General features: G+C 50.7%; 1 protein-coding gene and 1 long non-coding RNA gene across 7 annotated transcripts in view; one reads left to right on the forward strand and one right to left on the reverse strand.

Annotated features, from left to right (window-relative positions):
- Clmn (calmin) overlaps positions 1-11,959 on the reverse strand; it is a 106,833-nt gene extending 94,874 nt beyond the window's left edge. For 2 of the 4 annotated variants that reach the window (XM_021178586.2, XM_021178587.3), the window contains exon 1: positions 11,781-11,957. In XM_021178586.2, coding sequence (XP_021034245.1) covers positions 11,781-11,862 — 82 coding nt within the window. In that variant the 5' untranslated portion in view covers positions 11,863-11,957. Of the gene's footprint in view, positions 1-11,780 lie in introns of all 4 variants that reach the window. The other 2 variants (XM_021178585.3, XM_085830644.1) reach the window with 2 other exon arrangements.
- Positions 11,960-12,155: 196 nt separating this feature from the next.
- On the forward strand, positions 12,156-22,948 carry LOC110306952 (uncharacterized). 3 transcript variants are annotated; one of them, XR_015045263.1, is made up of 4 exons: positions 12,156-12,392; positions 13,823-15,491; positions 17,790-17,976; positions 19,507-22,948. It is a non-coding gene; the product is annotated as an uncharacterized LOC110306952 (long non-coding RNA). The 3 variants fall into 3 exon arrangements; XR_002379335.3 differs by lacking the exon at positions 12,156-12,392 and having other exon boundaries at positions 12,495-14,247; positions 15,405-15,491; XR_003838413.2 differs by lacking the exon at positions 12,156-12,392 and having other exon boundaries at positions 12,495-15,491.
- Positions 22,949-23,243: the final 295 nt, after the last annotated feature.

The following is a 23,243-nucleotide window of genomic DNA, read 5'->3' on the forward strand; positions in this document are numbered from 1 at the left end:
CTCAACTAATGCAGCAATCAAGAATTAGACAAGAGGTGCCGGGCAGTGGTGGCGCACGCCTTTAATCCCAGCACTTGGGAGGCAGAGGCAGGCGGATTTCTGAGTTCCAGGCCAGCCTGGTCTACAGAGTGAGTTCCAGGACAGCCAGGGCTACACAGAGAAACCCTGTCTCGAAAAATCAAAAAAAAAAAAAAAAAAAAAAAAGAATTAGACAAGAGGAGACCCATTTTCCCAGTTCGAGTTCTCAGACAACACACCACCCTGGTACCCACTCTCAGCAAAGATGTGTGCCAGTAACCCACAAGTTGGCACCATCAGAAGGCAAGAAGCAGTGGAAGGGGAAGGAACACATGGTGAGGTTTAACTGACAGCCCAGACGACAGCCAGATCCCAGGCATGGAGGGCAACAAGCCCAGACTCGAGCAGACGGAGCACCTGGATTTACCCAAGAAGTCAGAACCAAGAGACAGAATTCACCTGATGTCCCAACCACCCAAAACAGCCATCCAATACAGAAAGAGTTTGGGATTAAATACATAAACCCTTAAGTTAGCAACAAGATCAACAGCAATATCTAAACTCCCAAGAATGCAAAAGGCAGAACAGGAGGCAAAGGAGGCCAAGCCTTCCAACAGACTAAGCTTTGAGCAGCACAGACCTATGAGAACACTGAGATCCCCCAAAGTGTGTTGGAACTAGATCAGGAAGTAAGGGTTGAGGGCCAAAGAGCAGGAGCAGAGAGCTGTGCATGCTTACATTTCATAGGAGTCAGAGCATAAGACTAAAGGCGTCAAGATTAAGGCATGCAAGCATCTGATTCGGTGACAAACGAATCATCAAACGCATCAGCTTAAAAAAACAATTTTAAGAGGAATTGTCCAAGGAAAGGGCAAACAGGGGAGGGGCTGAGAGGAAAGGAAAAGGGGGGAAGGCATGAGGCCTCATGATGTTCTAACAGACAGGAGACCTGGGGATGAGTGTCCCCTTTCACCCAGCATCAATAGGCTCACACACAGGTCTGTCGAAGCCCAGGGATTGATTCTCCCTTCAACTCCTCCTTTCATACGCTCAGGTGTGAACACAGCACTCTAGTGCCCAGCTCAGGTGTGAACACAGCACTCTGGTGCCGAGCCTGGCACAGCTTCCAGAAAACAACTGGAAGCCACCACCGCCAAGACAGATCCAAGGGCAGCCGTGCTGACCTGGGCCGTCTCACCTGTGACTCATGCTGACACCCTCTGCTCCTCTTCATTTCCTAGCAGAGTGAGGTATCTCATGGTATGTGTGCTCCTGTGAGGCCATCACCAGGCGACCGTGGGCTGTCTGTGCCCAAGGCCCTCAGCTTGGATTTGTTAAGTGTGTGGGGGTTTGTTTCGGAGCAAGTTCAGATTAGACAGACGTTCTCTTCTACACTGGCCTCAGTGTATGTATCTGTACAGTGGGGCCATAACACCAACCTCAGAGGGTGACATCAGAATGAAATTACCTAAATAGAAGACACTGAACGCTTTATAATCTGTCATCACCATCACACAGTCCAGGATACAGAGTAAAGGACAGTTCCCATGGCCACCTCTAGTCACTTCAACCATCATTCAGTCTATAAGCATCATATTCGTCAACTTCTTAAACTAGGAGCCCTGTCCTGACACTTCTCAGCTGCCCCGTGATTACCAGTCAGGAACTATAGGCTGAGAGCTTGGCCTTCTGTCTTGTTAGTTGGAGTTACCAGTGTATAAGTGACAATGAGCTTTGTCCAGTCCCAAAAGGCAGGTGACAAGCCTGCCCAAGGTGGTGACTTCTTGCCCAGTATCATTTGCTATTTGATCAGCTGGTCCTTGATACATGGCCAAGTCTCCATACTTCCTCCCCAACCCCAGTTCCAGCCTCCTCTTAGAGCCTCCACCCTAGCCTCATCTTTGCAGACTTCACTCTGATTTCTGATTCCTGCACTCAAAAAGCCCAGAAGCCAACCCTCCGGTCTTGCTTGGTCCTTCAGTGGTGGAATCTCTATCTCTCAGGTACAGGTAATAACCATCATGGAGCAGAGAATCCCACGGAGGAATCCACTTGCTGAATCACTCCAGCTCGTGTGCTTAGCTTTCTTACACAGCCCAGAACCACCTGCCTAGGGATGGTGCCGCCCACAGTGGACAGGACCCTCCCACATCAATTATCAGTCAAGATAACTCTCCTCAGACTTGCCCACAGGCCAATCTGACCCAAGCATTTCCTCCAAGGAGGCTTTCCTCTCAGATGACTCTAGGCTATGTGATCTTGTCAAGCTGACAAACCTGATTAGGACGCCACCCCACACACAGCCTGCATGGAACATCAAACAGATCACCACAGAGCCTCAAGCCGTCTTCTCTAACTCTGGCTAGATAGTCCCTAAGTCAGCCTGACAACCAAAGACCTGCTTTTCTGGTATCTCATCATCTCCGTGTACATCCCTGCTTTAGCAAATACCACAGAGACAAAAGCAAAGTGTGCTTAGCAATGGTCATGAACAGCACCATAAACTCTCCATGGAGACGGCAGTAAAACAAGCTGACCTCTGCTCTAAACGGAGGGGAGGAGGCATGGAGGCAGGGAGGTGAGCCTGGAAATACTTGTGTGGCCATTCGGCTAGACTCCCACACAAAACAAGGTCAAATGTCATTTTCTGGGAGTGAAGTCCCTTGCAACTTACATGTCTAGACTGGGAACTTTTTAAAATATTGTATATTCATTGCATAAAAGTGATGGGATTCACCATATTTCTATATAGGCTTATTGAGTACTTTGATGCTATTCATACCTATTTCCCTCTCTTGCCCTCACTCCCCAAATCTTGCTGGTTACCTTCCTTTTCCTGGATACCTTCTCTCCTACTGTCATGGTGTGTGTGTGTGTGTGTGTGTGTGTGTGTGCGTGTCTGTGTCTGTGTGTCTGCGTAAGTGTGAGTGTGTGTGTCTGTGTGAGTGTGTGTATCTTTGTAAGTGTGTGTGTGTCTGTGTGAGTGTGTGGTGTGTGCAAGTGTAGTGTGCATATATGTGTGTGTGGTGTATGTATATGAGCGTGTGTCTGGTGTGTGTATGAGTGTGTGTGGTGTGTATGAGTGTGTGTGGTGTGTATGAGTGTGTGTGTGGTATGTGTATGTGAATGTGTCTGATGTATATATGTGTGTGTGTGTGTCTGGTGTGAGTGTGTGAATGTGTGTGTGTTGTGTGTATGTGTGTGTGAGTGTGAGGTGTGTGTATGTGTGTATGAGTGTGTCTGGAGTGTGTATGAGAGTGTGTGAGTGTGAATGTAGTGTGTGTGTGTGTAAATGTGTGTGAGTGCGAGTGTATGTGTGATGTGTGCATGTATATGTGTCTGGTGTGTGTGTGTGTGTGTGTGAGTGAGTGAGTGTGAGTGTGTGTGTGAAATAGATTTTTAATTCTAGATTGCACAGATGACAGAGAACGTTCAATGTTTGCCCTTCTGGGTCAGGCTTACTTTGTCCGACACGGCCTGCAGTTACAACAGTTTCTGTACACATTCTAGCACTTCCCTCTGGGAAGGTGAGCATGAGAAACACTGGGGTCCACTTTATCCAAGGAACGAGCTTTTCCCTGGGAAGGAGAGTGGCTGGTGGCATAGATATGTCCAGAGGGTAAGGTTGCAGGGCTGAATCTGGCCTGGTGGCCAAACTACAGATCGTACGAGGTGCACAGAGGTGTGGCCCAAGTAGGTTTGGCTCCAGGTCCAGGGCTGGCGTGCCCTAGGTGAAGAAGGAAGCAGGGATGATGTCATTACATTCAGGTTCTTCCCCAGCAAACCAGATCATCTCTGAGCCCCTCTCCACCTGCTGCCCCAGATCCTAACCAGGTGCTCAGAACTCTGCCTTCTAAGTATGTCACAGCATAGGAGACGATTAAAATAGTCTTAAAAAGAGAAGACTATAAAGTGGCAAAGGCTCCAGCTGCATGAGAACCACCCCCTGGCTGCCCCACCCCCCAGGAGGGAACAGCAGGAGTGGGGTGTGACGTCATCGGGGCTCTATCCAATTCCACCCGGCGCGCTGCAGAAGTGGCTTTTGACCAGGGCTTCCAAATGCCCCCAACTCCTCTTTCAGCTTTTACTCATTGTCAAGCATTTCAGGTAATCATCTCCAAGAAGCCCCGGGCTCTAGGGCAATCACAAGGAGGATATCAAGTGGGCTCCTGAGTCCACTGCCTAGATCCCTGCCTTTCAACCCCAGCTCTGGACTTGGCCTCAGATGGGTAAACCCATTGTACAGCAGGCAACAGAACGCATGCCAGACATGTCGTCAGTTCTGGGGTAAGAATGGATGGACAGCTTTACCCACGAGCACTCTACGCTCATCCAGTTAGGAAAACTCCTTCCCTGGGGAGATGGATACAAGAGCCTAACCTGCTTATGAAGTCCCAAGAACAAACCAAACGACAATCTCAAACTTCCAATGTGAGGAACCAATGGCTTTATGTGAGGGTTACCCCAAAGCTGCAGGATAGAGGAGCCGGAACCTCAAGCGAGTGTCCACTGACCACCCTCCCCGCTTCCTAGGAGGGAATGTCAACAGTCAACAAGCCTTTCTTGGGGTCTCCTGCAACAAGTCACAGCCATTCTGAGGAAGAGGCCAGTTGTTACGGCCCTACTAGCGACTCCCACTTGTCACGCAGAGTCTGGCTTTCAAAACTACAGTCCTCCACCATCCTACAGGAAGTTCGCCAGTTGCCATGGTTCCGACCGGAAGTCTTCGACTCCTGCCGATGCTGGACAGAGCTTGTCCTTTTCGTCTCCCGGGGAAGGCTAGCTACCTCACACAGCTGATTGGCCTCCTTGGATCCCTGAGTGTCCGCCCTGCTTTAGAAGAAAGGTGACTGCATATGCCATAAGTGTTAGCATGACATCAAGGCCTCACCCTGAACTGCTTCTAGACCAAATCTGCTGTGCATCAGTGAGGAGAAGACGGGTGTGGCTAGCGTGTTCCTCAGATGGGAGTCCCTGGGACAGCTTGGTGGGTCGTGTCCAAGGTGGAGCAATGACTTGGAAAAACATTTATCTAACAACGGTCATGACTAGCAACTAAATTGGAGATATATAACATACAAATCCTCTCTCTCTCTCTCTCTCTCTCTCTCTCTCTCTCTCTCTCTCGCACAGGCCACACACACCCTCTCTCTCTCTCTTGAATTTTACTGTTTCTACATTCCCCAACTTGACTCTTTTTCTGCACCTGACCAAGTGGTATACATGGCCTTCTGGGTGCCTTCTTCCGTACCCAGCCATGGATAATATCCAAATGAATGGGTATAGCTACATACAAAAACAAAAACAAAAAACAAACAAATAAACAAACAAAACCACTTTATTTATAAAATGAGCAGCAGGCCAAATGTAACCTATGGCTAAAGTTTAGGACTGACCACTCGGTGAGGAGAAAATTAATCACAGAAAAGCAAACACACCAATAAAGAGGAAAAAACCCTCAGACTCCCCAAAGGCTGCTTGTACTTCCTTCTATGACAGACAGAATCTACCAGTATTTTCTTTTTTCAAAAGACACCAAGGGACGTGAAAGTAGGTTTCTATGGGAACGGGAGTTCACTTTTAATGGCGCGACCATTATAAAGACAATCGCTTTATTTTTCTTCTTCCCTTCAGACACAGGGTAGGCGTAACCTATGACCTGTTGGGCAGGATTTTGCCCGGAGCTCTGCTGTTCCAATAAAATATAAAATGCCATAGTGTTCTACAGGCCAACAGGGCACTTCATGAAAGCCAGGCCTCTTGGGCAAGAGGCACTTCCCTAGAATGGCTGATCTGGTCCCGTGTTTTCCTTCCCCAGGCAGTTATGGTGCCAGTAGGCAGCTTGGCTGTTCTGAGGAGGACAGGCCCCTCTGGCTGCCAGCATCCTGGGTTCAATCCTCTTCATAGGTCAGTTACCAACCCACAGGGGAGGGCTTGCCTCTAGCTATGTACAACTCCATTTTCAAGATGAGTTCTGCCCCCTCTGGTTTCTGGGTACACAGATAGGCAGGAGTCTCCTTTTGCCTTCATCACAAAGCCAGCCAGGGCAAATCAAGAATGCCTACCATTTACTGCTGTGTGCCTTTTCTATAGAAAACCCGAGAACTGCAGCCTTTTCTGCTGGGTCTCAGGGTGGAAATGAATCTCTGGCACTTGAATGTGAAAAGAATCCAGGAACCCAGCCAACAGAGCTGCGTGGAGCCCAGAACCACACGTGGGCAGCCCACGCCCCGTGTACCACAGGCCAGAATGCAAATGGCTTTAGGCAGATAAACAATGCCTAGGCCCAACCTCTCTTGACACCACCTTCCAGGGGTAACTCAGAGCTCCCAGTAAGCCAATTCCTACTTTACCAAGGCAAAAAGCTGAGAAATTGCAGGCAAAAGATTTATTTCCCTGGGTCCCACGGTACGTTAGCCACAGTATCAGAGCCTCAACGCTGACCATCAACCTCACAGGCCAGGCTGTGTTCCCCAACCACACAAGAAAATGCCCCAAGAAAGACCTTTCCCAGATGGTGAGCTTTTACCTGCAAACCAGAGATGACTTAGGGCCTGGGGTCTGACTGAAGACCCAAAACATCCACACCAAGATTCATGCCTGGGAAACAAGCACACAGCCCCAGTGCTAGTGACCCAGCAAGGCAGCCCTCTAGGGACAAAAAATCTACATCTGATTTTCTCCTGGTTTTTAAATGGAACCTTCCAGGGTACTAACTGTGCTGACAGCCGGGGTGGGGGCGGGGGGGTGTGGATTCAGGGAGTGGGGATAGAGAAAGGCCCTTTCTGGGCTCTTCCCTCTCTGGCCTGGTCCCAGAGCACAGACCATCTAGACTTGGGTAGATGAGCAGAGCAGAGAGTGGGCTCTAGGGGGAGAAGGGAGGTAAGTAACTAGGGGTGAGGAGGTTGGTATGGTACCTCCAGCAGACCACAGCTGGCGACCCCATACCAGACTCTTTGTGGTCTGCTGGGGGCGCCACACCAGCCTGCCAGGCCAACCCAGCCTTTTTCTCATCCATAGGCTTTGGCACCACTCTTCCAGGGGTAGACCTAGCAGCTACCCATGTTGTGGGATGTTGTCCTCTTTGCAGACCACTATTATCTTAGTCAGACATCATAACCACATTTCACAAGACAGGACCTGCGGGCATTCTCCTGTGGGCATCCCCGACATGCAGGTCACCCTTCTCCCATGTCCCACCTCTAATCCCAGTGAGCACGTGGTCTCAGGAAGTGTTAGAGTAAATAGGAGGTAAAATGTCAACTTGAATGGGGACTCCAGCTTTCATGAGTTGTCACCCATGTAAGTGGGGGGACAACTTTATAGTGATGTAGCTATTTTAGGGTCACCCCCAGTCCTATAATAGCTCACCCCTACTTCTGAGAATGAGCCCAATAAACTCACTGTCCCACAAAGCTCGACATGAATGGAATTGTTCCTTTGGCTTGTTGTTGGCATCTTATGTGGGTGAAGAGATGTTTCTTCCTGTCTCCTCAGGAAAAGTTATACCAACATCAGGTCCCTGATGCCACTACCAGGTCAGGAAGCCCTGCTGTAGTCCATGAACTCCCTGGAGGGCTTAGCAGGGACACAGTGGGGTGGCTGGATGGTGGGTGGATCTGAGGAGGGAAAGCTAGGCCAGAGCCTAAAAAAGCCATTAAGAAGCCCAAGCAAGCTCAGAAGAGCCAGAGCCTGGGCCCAGGCCACTGAGGAGGAGGAGGAGGAAGAGGAAGAGGAGGAGGAAGAGGAGGAAGCAGTAACAGAGACAAGCACGAATCCTTCTGGAACATACAAACAATGCCCTATAGAGAACAAACGAAGTCAAGTCTATGGTCAAAGTCCAAGTTCAAAGGCCCACTTGGGACCTTCACAGCCATCATCAATGAGGTTAACATCCTCTCTACCTGTGTGCTTATACCCATAGGTTGCTTGCCCTCAGCCTCACCTGGGTTCAAATACCGGCTAGACTTGCAAGTCACATGACCTTGGGGGCGGTTCTGACTAAAGGTGGCAGTGCCTGTCAGAGACCAGTCAGCAGGACTCAGGCAATGGCAATGATGCTGCTGAGTACCCCTCAGAGGAGGGATGTGACAGCCTGGTGTCTGTCCCAACCACCTCACCGAGCCCCCTCTGAGAGGTGAGTCTACGCCAAGCTGTTCTAGAAAAATCAGGCTAGAAACAATGACATCAAGTCCTTAAGGTAGCAGAAGAGGACACAGCCCCAAAACAGAGATGACCACCCTACAGCTGCATCAGGGAACTGAGCCCTGATTGTCCTGATGCCTGAAATGGTGTTCTAAAAGGTTCAATGTGCCTGCCCCACCTCACCACGCAAAACAGAAAACCCGGGGATTGGGAGAGAGCTGCCAGGCTCCTAATGAGCAGGAGCCCACTCAAACCCTGGCTCCGCAGCCCTGGTCCAGAGTGGGTCACTCCTCATCTGGACTCTGGAGCAAAGAGGAGAGGCCAGCAACACTGTCGTCGGGACACTCAGCAGTCAGCTGGGAGGAGGCGCCTGGCCACCTCTAACCTCTATACCACCTGCCACGGCTCTGCAGACACTCGGGGTCAGGGAGCCTATGCTTGGAACTTCCTCCCGAGGGTCATTTTCTCCTCTGTGAAAAGATCAACAGCCAGAGCCACCCTCACTCCCTTGCAAGGGACCCTGTAAGTTTTCACAGGGAGTCTGTGCCAAGGGATGCCATGCTGCACCAGAGAACCTTGGTGACAAACTGCTCGATGGCCATCGTGGGCTCCTGTCTGACAGCCTCATCTGCTGTGTGGCTGTTAATGGAGGAATGCCCCCCGCCCCCCACGGAGGGAGGCTGGGTTTTTCACGCAGCCCATCTGGCTTCCCTCCACCCCAGTGTTCCTCTGGAGAAGGTTTTCATATCACAATCACAGCCTGGATTCTAGAACCCTACAGGCCAGGGGGACAGAGGCAGAGGTGGAATGTACGGACATTGTGAGACAACATGCTTCCTAATAAACACATGAACACCCGGGGAAGAAGGACCAGCTAACTTCAAGCTGCTCTCTGAAAGGCAGCCTGCAGGGCCTAACCTCAGTCTGCCTTCACTGCTGACCCCAGAACCACCTTGTGCCAGGAACAGAAGACTCCAATCAGCCTTGTTAGACCAACAGTAGGAGCTGCCTGCGAATGGTACCAGGAGCCTCCATCCCTTTGATTGCAGACCCTTGAAGTCCCACTGCCTCCACCAAGTGTGATCACCAAGACACTGTGGCCACCTGTACCCAGGGCAGTCACAACCTTATAAATCAAACCCTGAGCCAGGCTCTGCTGGCCACGCCTACCCACAGCCCACCTAAACTCAGGCAAGCCAGGGCCCCCAACTGCTCATCCAAACAATATCTGGGCCTCTGACATCCACCAGCTGGCTCAGCAGATGCTCTGAGATCAATGTAGAATGATTTCCGGACTTGGACTTTTGGTTGAGACCTTCTCAATACCACAGGAACAAAAAAGAGAATATCTCTGCTAGGCTCCTAGTCCAGACAGAGAAACAGAGAAATAGAAGACAAGATCCCCCTGGCCTGAACTCCATTCTTGCTTTATCTCAGCTATGCCAGGCAAAGCAGACAAGTCCCACTCAACAACTGCACAGAACTAATGATCACCCCACAAAACACAGCTGACTTTGCCCAAGCTGTTACAACCCAAAGGTCCTTCCTCAGATGACTAGAGAATAGAATGGTGGTATATCCATTCAGCGGAATAGTACTCAGCAGTTAAAAGGAACTATAGCTATAGTAAAGACTGTGTGGATGGATCTAACATCAAGTTGATCAAAAAGGGCCACATCAAGAGAACACATTGAACTGCACCATTCAACTGTAATGGGGTCCAGAGACAAATTGAACCTACGTGAACTAAAAACAAAGATGAGGATAAGGATCAGGCTCAGAATAAAGGTTGCCTTGGTGATGGGCGGGTGAGGTTACTGACTGGGAAGGAAGGTGAGGGATCTGGGAATCTTTATGTAGGTAGCAATTACCTGAGGTGTACCCACAACTAAAAGCATGCTAAGCTTACGTTTAAAGTCAGTCTGTGTCATACATGTGTGTAATACATATGACATTTGAAATACATGATTTGAAGTTGGCCTCTTACTAACAGAATCCATTGCTGTTCAAATTATAACTGATATTTTGCCTGAAAGTGTGGTCACCTCAAAGCGAGGAGCTGAGACACACACACACACACACCCCAGCCCTTCAAGAACCATCGCAAATCATGCTGTGTAGTCCCATCTCTCTGCCTCACTTCGCCGCCTGTTCCTTTACAATAACTGAGCTCTACGAGGGGACCTGATCCTACAAGAATAATTGTCTGTGACAGATAGTATGTGCTCATTAAAATGCCTCATGATTGCCTAAGGTACATGAGACACACCAGATCTGACAGCCCCAACCAGATACCATATCAGCAATGGTATGCTGCCCACCCCAAACCAAACCCAAGCTCTCTCCATCACTGCAGCTCTGAACCTCCTCCTTTGACACAAATCACAGTAGCTGTACAGTAGCAGAATCCAGAGCTGCCAGTGCAGTGCCCACTCCCTGTGCCGCCCGCTGGCTCCTTTTCAGGTCACCTCTGCCACCCTGCACTGTCCTTGCCAAACCTCAGTTGGAGAGGGCCACGTGAGCTCCCAGAAAACACTCTCTCAGGTGTAATGTTTAATCTAGACTCTTCCCCCACCCCCCCGCAGGGGCTCCCTGCCCTGCTGGCAAAAGGGACACCCACAATCCTCCTGCCCCACCTCTGTCCAGACCTCCCAGTTGGATCCTGGCGAATTCAACCTTGGACTCTTCTTCAGCCCCAAGTCAGTAGGGGAAGTGGCTAACCCAGCCTCACCTGTGCACGGGGCCAGGTGGGTGAGGAGGCCGGAAGTGGATTTTTGTCCAATTCTGCAAAGCTCCCATAGGAGAGAGGGGGCTCGAAACACACTCCACCCACAGGGCTTGAGAGCAATGCCTTTTGCGAGTGGGAGGGGTGGGTCTCTTTTCCTTAAGATCTCTCTCTCTCTCTCTCTCTCTCTCTCTCTCTCTCTCTCTCTCTCTCTCTCTCTCTCTCTCTCTCTCTCTCTCGTTTGTTAAGTTTCCACACCCAATACTTTCTTTTGAAAGATACTTCATAGTCATAGGTGGCAGAACCACAGAGCCCAAGTCTGACACACGGGCCACCAGGAGTTTCTCTTTCATCTTGTCAACCGCCTCAGGCAAGGGGGTTTAGTTCCAGCCCCTCCCCAGTCTGTGGGCTGGGTAGAGAAGGTCTACTGAACCTCACTCAGTTCACTGCAGTCCTCAGCGTGCCCCCATCATCCAGAGCCTCTCGGGACTGACGCTGTGCCCCACTCCAGGTCCCCAGCCCCATAGATACTTCGGAAGTGCTTCAAGTCTGGCTTGTGCGCACACAGCACACACAGTGGCACTTTCTCCTGGCCCTGACCTGGGCCACCGCCCCCAAGACTCCACGTACAAACTTCTCTAAACTACCGGAGGAGGTAGGAGGGGGATGAGGGTCCCCTGCTGGGAATGGGGTGCACACGCGCGCGTGCCCACACGCACACGCGTGCACACACACACACACACACACACACACACGCCCACGCACCGCCCCACCCCCTGAGCTCTGCAAACCCGGCGCAGGCCAGCCACACCGGCTCCGGGGCGCACGGGGGACCCAGCGGGGCCCACGCTTGGTGGATACGGGCCCTCCGGGGAGGCCAGGGCCGCGGTACCTTGCAGGTTTTGCACACGGATGTCGCTGATCTGCCCGATGAGCTCCTCGCGCTGGAACCAGTCCCACTCCTGAGCAGCCATGGAGCGCGCGCGGCGGGCCGGGGCGGCGGGCGGCGGGCAGCGAGCGGTGGGCGGTGAGCGCGGGGCTGGTGGGCGGGCGAAGGGCCGGCCCCGCCGCGGGCGGACGGGCTGGCGGGCGGGCGCGGGCGGCGGAGCGGGGCGCCCGGCGCGCGCTCACTGCCCGGCGGGGGCGGGGGCCCCGGGCGGGAGGGAAGAGGGCGGGGCGGGGCGGGAGGAGCCGGCCTCAGGACAGTCCTTTTTTTTTTTTTCCTTTTTTTCCCTCCCCCACCCGCAGGGTGGGTGTTGGTTGGATTGTTTGGTCGCAAACGCACAATGATGAGGCGCAGGGGGGTCGCAGCCCATAGATTGTGATGTCTTGAGGGGGTGGGCCTGGTGACGCAAGCCAGGGTGCCCCTAGAGCTGGTCCAGGATGTCTGCCCCTTCCCTATCCTGTCCCTTCTGGTCGCAGTAGGAACCCCTCCTATGCCTGGATCATCTCCCTGCTAAAGGCAGCTAAACCCTGTCCATCTCTGATCCCAGGACCATGGAAAGTGAGTGATGGGCTAAGTGATGTGGAGATGGAGTTTCCTGTAGAGCAGGAGTTGGGGGCAGCGGGAGTGGGAGGGGGATCCTTTCTTGGTTTAAGAGTAAAGGCCACTTCCGGTTCTCTCCAGCTGTTGGGAGAAACCCTCCCAGAAATGGGTACCTTTGGGGTCTTGGCCATAAGAAATCTGGTGTTTTATCGAAACCCCAAGGACAGGCTGGGCAATGGCTCAGGTGGTTTCCTGCTTGCCTCGCACGCAGGAAGCCTTGGGTTTGATCCCATGTGCAACATAAAGGGAGTATTTGCACAATCTGTGGTCCTAGCACTCTGGAGATGGAGGCAGCGGGAGAAGTTCAAGGTCATTCACAGCTACCTGGATGAGTTTAAGGTCATCCTGCGATACCTGAGACAGAACAGGCCTTTGTGGTTCCCACTCTGGGCCCCTGGGTCTTTTAACCTGAGAGTTCTGGAGCTTATCTTGTTTGGGGATCCACGGGGCCTGTGTACTTGCAGCCAGGGCTCCTTTATCGGTTAGCCAGCAGAAAATCTGGGAGTTTGTCTAAAGTGAGGAATGACTTAGGGGTCCACAAGTCCCAGTGTCTGGCTCTCTGTTCAGATTCTACCTACAAGAAAACGAAGTATGCCATTGGTAGGATGAATGCCCAGAGGGAGAAAGTGTGCAGAGCTCTCTGAGTGTGGAGACTCACCGAGGCCTGCTGACCATTGCCATGTCTGTGGAAAGCCCAGCAATGAGCAAGCAAAGATGAAGGCCACAGACATGTCTCCTGGGAGAAGCAGGCCCTGGGGGGCAATGAGAGACCCTTAAGTCATTTGTGTTTAGCCCAGCTGAGATGACAATCCCAGATCAAAGTGATCTTCAGAAAGGGGGACATTGTCAGCTGGGGGCAAGGAGCCAGGGTGGAGGCAACATCACCAAGGGTCCCATAAAGCCTGACCCTGAAGCTGAGACTAAAGGGGGGAGAGACCCACCTCCCCAACCCCCCAAAATCTAACCCCCGGGACCAGGCATCCACCCAGCAGAGTAGCCTCAGTGCAGATCATGGGTGTCTGAGGCTCTCACTAGACCACTCTGTCCCTGCCTGGATTCATAGTTACACTATAGAGCCAGCTCCAGTTAACATGCATGGTCTCACCTCTCCTCAACAAGGCGTCCCACTTAAATTCGATTTCTATCTTTGCTGTGGGTTGAAAATCATTTCCTTCACAAAGCCAAGTGCTGAGAAAGTCAGCTTCGTTGTCTCCATCGTGAGATGGCCAAATAGAGAACTTGACTCAAAACAGTATGTGGTTGAAAATGATCAGAAAGGACAGGCTATCTGTGATGCCTATTCTTGGGAATGACGGGGAAGGAGGCCTGAGTCACTGCTGATTAAACACCAACTGTAAATCTGATGTTTCTTTGAATCAAAATGCAAGGAATTTTAGGTGGTTTTCCAAATGGCCTGGGAGCCAGAACTCACTGTGAAGCTGACCCCTAACAGCACCTGGATTGTCACTGAATGAATAGGATCTCCTACAGGACCTCTAAGGGCGTTGGGAGCACACCTGGCCTCTCTCATTGGTCCTTGGGCTTATACCCTCACCTGTCAATCATAGTTCTCCACTTCGATCTATTGCTACAAGTTGCTGCAGGTCCTAGCTATCCCCAGGGCTTGTGGTCTGGTGTGCTCTGTCCCTCTTGGATTCATGTTTGGAAGCCTGCCCAGCCAACATGGTGATTTCAAGAGGCTATGAGACCCTAAGAAGTGTGACCTCCTGAGAGGTCTTAGGTCTCAGAAGGAATTAAAGTCGTTCTCGTGGGACCCCAGCTGTTGTCACAAGACCAAGTTACCACAGAACAAGTAAGCTGGGGTATCAGAGGGTTGTAGCACTTACCTGCTATGCACAAGGTCCTAGATTCCAAACCCAGCACCACCAAGGGTGATCCCTCCAGCTCCCTTGCTTCCTGGTTTGTGGGCGGTCTCTCCCTGTCACTCAAACCCACCATGATGTCACCACTGCAGTGAGAGATTGCCAGGAGCCTCGTCGCGACCGTGGCTATGCCACATGCACTTTAAGCCCCTTCAAAATGGCACAAAGCTCCCATTTGTTAGTCACAGAAACAGAACATGGACCGATAGACATGTCACCTCCAGGCCTTTACCTAACTCGTCCCCTGTGACACCATCCCCGCTCCTCCCTTTCTCAGTTTACACCTCCTGAATCCCACTCACCTCAAGAGCCTTCTCCATCATCACCCTGGCCTGCTGGGTGACTGACTGGTGCCAACCTGGCGCTATTTGGTATGCACTCCTGAACCCTGCTGGCCCACATCTACACAGCATGAGCATAACATTTCCTTAATGGCTTTTCCTCAATCACCCATGAGGTCCTAAAGAACACAGCCGAGTCTTAGCCATTTTCTACACTTGACCCTGAAGCACGGTGCCTGGCACAGAGGAAGGTCTCAAGTACCACACACATGAATGGCCCTTATTGTAAGCTTGGAAAGCAGAGGACTGCTGTGACCAACAGCTGGCCTTCACGACCGGGTCCAAGCAAGCTTCTGAGAAGGCAATCAAGACATGTTTGCTTAGCTCTCATGGCAAAGTGCACCCCGTGGAGAAGCAGGCACCAGTGCCAAGAGAGGGTTATCCCTTCCTCAGGCACGTCCAGCCTTCTGGAGGGTGTGGACTTCAGGGAAAACTGGGCATTTGGCCTATCGCATGATTGAACAGAAAACTCTCTCTCTGTCTCTCTCTGTCTCTCTCTCTGTCTCTCTGTCTCTCTCTCTCTGTCTCTCTCTCTCTCTCTCTCTCTCTCTCAGACATTTTGGGGAAGGAAAAGTACTCTGCCTACAGGCTTGGCTTCCTGGAAGTTCCCAGCAACTGATTTTTCTAGATGTTTCCCAGATCTTCCAGAATCTTGGTCATTGTTTAAAACTGGCTTTCTCCCGAAGGGAAAGACTTGGGAGGATGGCAGAGTGCTTAGACGGCACTGACTCCAGCCTCCTTCCCAGGCCCGCACAAGGATTTCCAGTTGATCTGGCCCAGCGAGTGACCTTCCTGGCCCCTGCTTCTGGGGACTGATGGATGCAGGCAGCAAGGTGAGGTACAGGTTTCCTTCTGTGGTCCAGCCTACATGACTGTCATGTGGATTCCAAACACAAAAGGATAAGGTAACCCCAGTGTTCCTGTGTAACCCCACTGGGAGAGGTGGGAGGAGCCCAAGTGAAGGGAAGCTGCCCTCTCTGGAGACAGCCACTTCCCTATCTTCTTCATTGTTGTGACAAAATGCCCGAGCAGAACTTGGGTGGAAGGGTTTATTTAGGCTCATGGGTTTGCAGGTTTCCACGGTCATCTGGCTCGGTGGCTGTGAGCCTTAGAGCATCATGGTAGAAAAAAAGCTATTCAGATAATGACATCTAGGAAGAGGAAGGGCCTCCAGGAAGGAGGCCATGTCCTTGGTGACTCACTTCCTCCTGGTCTCATTCCTCTCTTCCAACCACCTCCAAGGAGGCCACCATATTATGAATCCTTCAAGGGATCAGTTGCATCAAGGGATCGATTGATTGATTCCATCACAGCCCTCGAGATCCAACCACCTCACCAAAGCCCACCAGCAGGGACCATGCCTTTAACTCATGAGCCTTCCAGTCACTTCTCACCCAAACCACAGTGTCCTCTTATGTGTAGACAGCCTTTGTCAGCTCAGAAGGGATGCCAGAGGCCAAAGAGGTAGAAATCCTTGTTAGAGGAGCTTAAGTCTATTAACAGCCTGCCCCAGGTTCCAAACAGAGCCCTTTGTCCTATACGCTCACTCTTGACTGACAGTGTTCTCCAGTGTGACTAGAGAAAGACCTGGGCCATAGGCCACACTAACACTTGGTGATATATATGTATGTATATGCATGCTTATATAGTTTTTAAAAAAAATTTTTGAGACAGGGTTTCTCTGTATAGCCCTGGCTGACCTGAAACTCACTTTGTAGACCAGGCTGGCCTCCAACTCAGAAATCCGCTTGCCTCTGCCTCCCAAGTGCTGGGATTAAAGGTGTGTGCCACCATGCCCAGCAGTTTAAAATTCTTATCTCAATCAAAATCTCTATACTAATCAGAATGCTAAAACCTCCAGGAAGCCAGATGAGTAATTAGAGAGCCTGTAATCCCAGAATTCCAGAGACTGACAGAAGGACTAAGAGTTTGAGGCCAGCCATGGTTGCATAACAACATATGGCAATCAAGACATGTTTGCTTAGCTCTCATGGCAAAGCGCACCCCGTGGAGAAGCAGGCACCAGTGCCAAGAGAGGGTATCCCTTCCTCAGACACGTCCAGCCTGAACATTGGCAGAAATATTTCAAAAATTAAAAAAAAAACTGAATAAAACTTTACAAATTTTAAATGATAAAAATCTCAAAGTTAGCAGATTGCAGCCATTGGGCTAGTGGTTATTGTTTTAAAAAAAAGACATTTCCTAGCCAGGGGTCTGCAATATGATGTCACCAGGCTGCACTGTGCGATAAATACCCCTGGCTTCATTCATTCAACAGACCTTGGTTGAGTATCTCCCCTGTGGCCAGGCCTTGTGTCTGGTATGGTGGTCTCCTCAGTTTAACCTCACTACTGAGATAGAAGCCTTTGGGGTGGGCATTAAACAAAGGGCTCTTCCTGGCCCTAGTAGCCATGCTGTGGAAGATGACAGATATGAAGCAGGCGACCTAGCAAGTGGGTGGCAGCCTCCATCAAACAAAGGAAATAGATTCTTGAACTATTTAGATGGAAGATTTGACAGCCCTGTGTGCTTGGCTAGGGAATCCCGTAGCTCCACATCTCTATACCTCTGCTTCTAGCGTTCTCTGCCTGTCATTGCCACTGTGTTAGTCACCTTTCTGTTACTCTACCAACTATCAGAGCTCATCAGCTTTGGGAGAAAAAAAAGGTTTGGTTGAGCTCACAGTTTGGAGGTCTCAGTCTCTGGTTGGCCTGCTGCTTTGGGCAATGCAATGCATCATGGTAGTTGTACAGGGCCAAACAAAACCAGTTAAAACCAATCACCACAGGAGCTGGAGTGTGAAGAAGAGCAAGTGGCTAAAGTCCCCAGCCCTTTCAACGACAGGCTCTCAGGGACCTGAATAGTCGTCAGTAGACTCTCCCACCTAAAGATTTGCAGCCCCTGGGTGGTAAGTGCTACACTTTTACCTGAACACCACTGCGAGACACTTAGGTTCAAACTGTAGCACCCACTTTACTCCAAACTCCTGGAAAATGCCTTGAAAGTTGGGCTATTTTATATCGCCTAACATAACTGTTGTTATGTTAAATAGGTCAAGAAATATCAGTGGTGTGCATACACAAACAAATGGCGTTTAAGCCTTATTAATTACTAACTCCTGATCCTCACAGAGCCAAGGAGCCCAAGGCAAAGCGGGGGCCTCTTCCATGAGCAAGCAACAGGCCAGAGGACACAGGGGACGCACAGCAACAGAAAGGCGCTTTCTCCTGCCCCGGCTCTGTGTTGGCTGTGTAATCCCAAGCCACTTCTTAGCCTCTCTTGACTTCTGCCCTCTGCTCACGGTCTCTGCCTGTTGGGGTATGAACTCGGATGTTTATCTTCAGATGGTTCGTCACTGAGACCCAGGTCGCTTCAAAGGCTCAAAGCCAACCACATCTAGAAGATAAGGTTCCCCTGACGTTAGGAGATTGCCTATAATATGTGAGATTAATGAATTCCCTAAGATTTTATTAATTATTTTGGTATGCAGAGGTGTTGGTGGGTGGTTTAAAAAAAATTCTGCTTCCCTAGGTAGATTGTACCGGATGCCCCAGTTTCCACAAATAAAACCCTTCATTGCTCCCAGTTTTGAACAGTCAAAGGCGGCTTCCCTGGGGATGGAGCAGTTAATTTTTTTTTGGTAGCTATAAAAACTCCATTTAAGGAGTGTGCATTTTCCAGAAAAACTAATGATAACCCTCACCCTCATCACCACCACAAAGAGGGAGATACTAGTGACGGTAATGTGGAAAAGAGGGCGCTTTAAAAACTTTACAGAGGGAAACGCCCACACCCTCGAGTGTTTGCAATGAGATTGCAGCAATGGACATCTTTTTGTTTTGTTTGTTTGTTTGTTTGTTTGTTTGTTTTAAGACAGGGTTAAAGGGTTTCTCTGTATAGCCCTGGCTGTCCTGGAACTCACTTTGTAGACCAAGCTGGCCTCAAACTCAGAAATCTGCCTGCCTCTGCCTCCCGAGTGCTGGGATTAAAGGCATATGCCACCATGCCCGGCTTTTTTTTTTTTTTTTTTTTGGCATTTTGAAATCTCAAGCAAGTTTTTCTGCTGAGAATCCCAGAAAAGATACCCATAAACCTCCTGGGCTTGTCCCTGAAGCTTACATTCTCTGATGGGAGAAGCCATTTCTAGTTTTATTGTACGTCTATTGTCTACCTGTGCGGCTGGCGTTTAGTCCTTCCTGCTGGCAAGGACCCAGCCAAGAGCATTTATAACCTCATTCACTCACTCTTCTCAGCAACTCCTCTGGAGAGGAACTGTCAGCGTCTCGATGTTAGACATGAGGAAACTAAGGCCAGAAAAGTTTCACAGTGTCCCCAGAGTCACTGGGGCGCAGAGACTGAAGCCCAGGACCTGGGTGCAGGAGCTCCCCTGAGCTTCATGTCCTGTCTATGGTAGCTTTGAGCTCAGCAGCTCCCACTTGGAGCTGTTTAAGGCAGAATCCCTCTCTAGGGAGCACTTTTGCTGACTTCTGACCTTAGCTCTTTAAGACCAATAGGGCAAGCTCACTTCCAGGTCAGGAACAAAGAACTCTGTATTGATCCAAGGGGGGGTCCCCAAATCTGATGCCCAAGGATCCCCAAATAGCTTCTCATCATTAAGACACCTCAGTAGGACCTTTGTGGGAGGTGTGTTTGTGCATGGCACAAGGAAGGGATACTGCCTGCATGCTGGCGAGGACATTATTGGCATTTTTGTCTTACTGTGCATCCGCACAGACTAAACCAGCTGTGACATCACTGGGGGCTAGATTCCTAAGGGACCATCAATGAACATGTAGTTTGTTGTTAACCAACAAGTCCTTATGTGACATGTGACTCTGTTCCTTGCAGTACAAATGGATTTGCATGTAGATTCCTTTAGGGCAAAGGAAGAAGCTGTTAAGCCAGTAGCAAGTCCCAGCCACTTGATGTAATGACTCCTGGCCTGTTATCTGTCCCACCATGACCTGACCTGTCAGCTTTCCCACCTCCATCTTCACCCTGCTCCTCCTGGGATGTGGCCATCCCTGCACTCCTCTGGACCTGGGCTGGGTTTCATGGCTTGCCTGAGAAGACAACTATGGCAGCTGTGATGCCCTTCTGAGGCCACTCAGAAGAAGTCTGGCAGCCTGCACTCCAAATGCCTCCTGGATGAAGTCAGTTACCGTTCATTCATCAGTGTGAGCCTGCATACTGTGTAGAAATGAAAGCATACCCCACCACCCAGCAGCTAGAGCAACTGAGTTGGGAGACAGACAGACACAGGAGAAGAGAAGCCTTGTTCCAGGGCCCATGTCCATCCAGCCCAATGGAGCTGTGGAGGGCTTCAGACTTAGGAATCACTGGAACTGCATAAGAGACTCTTGATATCACAGAGGAAAACATGTGTATGCTTTAAAGTGCTAGATACATCGTGAAGTCCTAGAACCCAGAACCCAGCCCTGCTCTCCAGAGTCCCCTGTCCCAGCTGCTGATACGTCTTCCCCCTCCCTCTATCACCAACTATCTGTGTCCGTTCCCTTGATGGCTTCCAACCTCCTCCCTAGCAAGTGATCTTAAACCATCATTAGAAACGGTTGCTTCCGGTCCACTTTGGTGTGTCTACAGTCCCTACCATGGATGACCCCTCATCTTCACCCACTCGGTTCCCCTAGGTTACCTGCTCCTGTTAGTTCCTCAAAAGAGCTGCTTACATACAAACTCTTCAGAGACTCCCTCGGATCTTTGAGAGGGCTGGAGATGTGGTTTATACTATAGAGTACTTGCTGAGCATGCGTGAAGCTCTGGGTTCCAGTCCTAGTGGTTTCACACTATCCTGGGAAGAGAACAGATACATCACAGAATCATGTTTATCAAGGAGGAGGGAAGACACGGATCAGACACGACCACACCATGAAGCAAAAGAATCCAGATGACACAGAGGTGTGAGCTGTAGGGTTCTGTTGGCTAAAAAGTCCCGATGCTGGTGATGGAATGTAACAGAGGCCAAGGTGAAGATCTTCCTCAGAGGCAGAGAGGAAGGCACATAAGGGCAACCCCTGAGGACTGGATGTGTGTGGTTTCTGACCTGAGTCTGGTCACACACTTTAGAGTGGGTAGTTCTAACAGACCAGTCTATCCATTTTAGGGGTGGATGTTCAAATTAGTGATAAAGAAGGGAGTGCTGTGTCACAGGCTTTTTGGTCACACTGTGAACCCCAAGCTTGTGTGTCTATCCCTAGCTCACCCCTTTAATCAAAGAGCTTCATGCTTACTGTAAATGAGATTAAAGTCAACATAGATGAAGAGGTGACGTAAGCAACCAGCTGACAGGGAGTGGACATAGGAAAACCGGACAGAGTAAGAGGAAGTCAGGAGGATGAATAGTGAGACACACAGGAAGTAGAAGGGAGGGACATTCAGTTTGAAGGGTTTTGAGTTTGGTGTGGAGAAGGACAGCTTTTTCCTTTTGGGATGCTGGCTGACGAGGAAGGTCAGCTGGGTGCTTTCTCTTCACCCCAGTATCTGGCTCCCGATTCTTCACTGGTAAATCAAACCGAACATTTAAGACACTATTAAGAGCAACAGTGAGGTTCCACCTACTAATGGGCTGTCGCATTCACTCACTCCTTCCTCCGCCTGGAGTGCATCTTCTCTTGACTTTCTTTGGTGAACTCCTTTTGGTCGTTCTCATCTAGACCAGCCTCCCATTTCTTCAGGGAGCCCTTTTCCTAAAAGGATTGTATCAGTCAGCTGTGGCCGCAAAACAAACACACCCATGAAGAAAGTGATCAAGAACAATGCTCGTTAACTCGAGATTCTGTTGGAATGCACACGATGCACATGAACTACGGTGTCAGACTGGAGGGCCCCATCCAGACAGAGTTAGCACCCAGGGAGGAAGTCGGCAGGACAAGACATAGGTCAGCTGTCCAGGCCCCTCAGTGGCAGGAAGGAGACCAGATTGAGTGTGGGACTCAGGCTGTAACTGCCAGCTGGTACAGATTCAGATCCCAGCCCTGCTGCCTCCTTCCTGTGACACTTTAGACAGCCCTGGACTTCTGCCCATGTGAAAGGGAGTCACAATGAGTTCTAGAGGCAGTCAATGCACATAGTGTGCAGAGCAGCTCCCTACACACAACAAGGCACACAAGGACACTCCACTCTGCTTGTATGACAGTCTAATGTCACTCAGAGGCAAGTGCAAGGCAGGATCCCTGGTGGGAAGGGCTCCTGAGGCGTCTAGGGTTAGGTCCAGCAACCTCAGTTCTGCAGTGGCTATGGCCTGGGGCAGCTGTGACTGGGTGCCCCCCTCCAGGGGCAGGTGCAGGGCCTGCAGGATGCTCCATTGTGTCTCAGTAGCCAGCCACATTTTTGAGGTATTTTTGAACCCACTGATGAAAAGTCCTTTTCTAATTAGCCAAACCTTCCTGGTGCAGGTTAGCAAGGGTGTATTTGCCTCACTTTAGGGCTTGCCCTAGAATGTGGGTCAGAGGTAACCAGGCACCATCCACCTCCAGCAGTTTGGACCATAGCTTGGTGGTAAAGTTGGAGTAAGTTGGCACGAGTCACTGCGGGTTATGTGGGAAGCCTGCCTGCTTTCCCTCTCCCCCGAACTTGGGAGTTGGCTCTCTTCTCTAACCAGTTCCTCTATCCTTGGGGTCATTTACTATCCTTAGCAGGAAGCTGGAAGAGGATGGGAGGGAGGAGGGGCTTAGGGAGACAGGGGAGGGTCAGTAACAGAGATAGCAGTGACTGGCGCTGATCTGAAATCCAAAGCGGCCTGTGTGGTTTGTTGCTCCCTGTTTTAAGAACAGGCTTATTTTCTTTTATAAAAATAACCCTTTTGGGAAGACCTGTCCATGGGAACATCACCTGCCCTGGGGCCAGATCATTGCAGAACCCCTTTGGCAAAGAAGGAGGCAGGCTGTCAGCCTTTGATCCTGAAGTCAGGCTCCACCCTCCAGCATCCCCATCCACAAGGGACACCATGGGTGGCACACCTCTAGCAGCAGGGCCCTTTTCAGAACCCACTTCTCCCAAAAGAATGGAACCCTCACTCCATGGCCACATGGTCTCACTACAGTGTGCAGACAGATTGGGGAGTCTCAGCTTCCACTTGATCCTTGACAGGACATGGGACAAATGTGATCCCTGAGCATCGCTGACCTCATGGCCCGTGGATTTCATAGCAGAATCCATCCCCCAGTCCCTGTGCTTTCTTAGAGGGCTGCTGGGCGCTCAGTGGTGACACAAGGTGACACACACACTCAGGACAACGAGGCAGCAAATAAAGGTGTGGCATCTGAGCCACCGTGACACTGGGAGGGGGAGGGGAGGAGGCGGCGCTAGGGGTGGGAAGGAAGCCAGAGCTGTGAGTAGAAGGAACCAAGGACTGAGGATCTGGAGTATGGAAGGGTCTCCAGCTGAGGGTAGAAGAGCCTGCTTGTGTAGTTAAAGACTGGCTTTCCAGGAATGGGGTGGGTGCACAGGACACCCAGCAGCCCAGATATCCCCACACTTCCCCTTCAGAGAATGTGGCCTCCCTTCCCCCAGCCTGGAACTTGCTTGCTCAAGGGTGGAGCTACCGGCTCATTCGTCCTGCCACG

This window comes from Mus caroli, unplaced genomic scaffold (assembly GCF_978045245.1).
Source record: "Mus caroli unplaced genomic scaffold, Mus_caroli_1 scaffold_14, whole genome shotgun sequence".
In the NCBI taxonomy this organism is placed as follows: domain Eukaryota; kingdom Metazoa; phylum Chordata; class Mammalia; order Rodentia; family Muridae; genus Mus; species Mus caroli.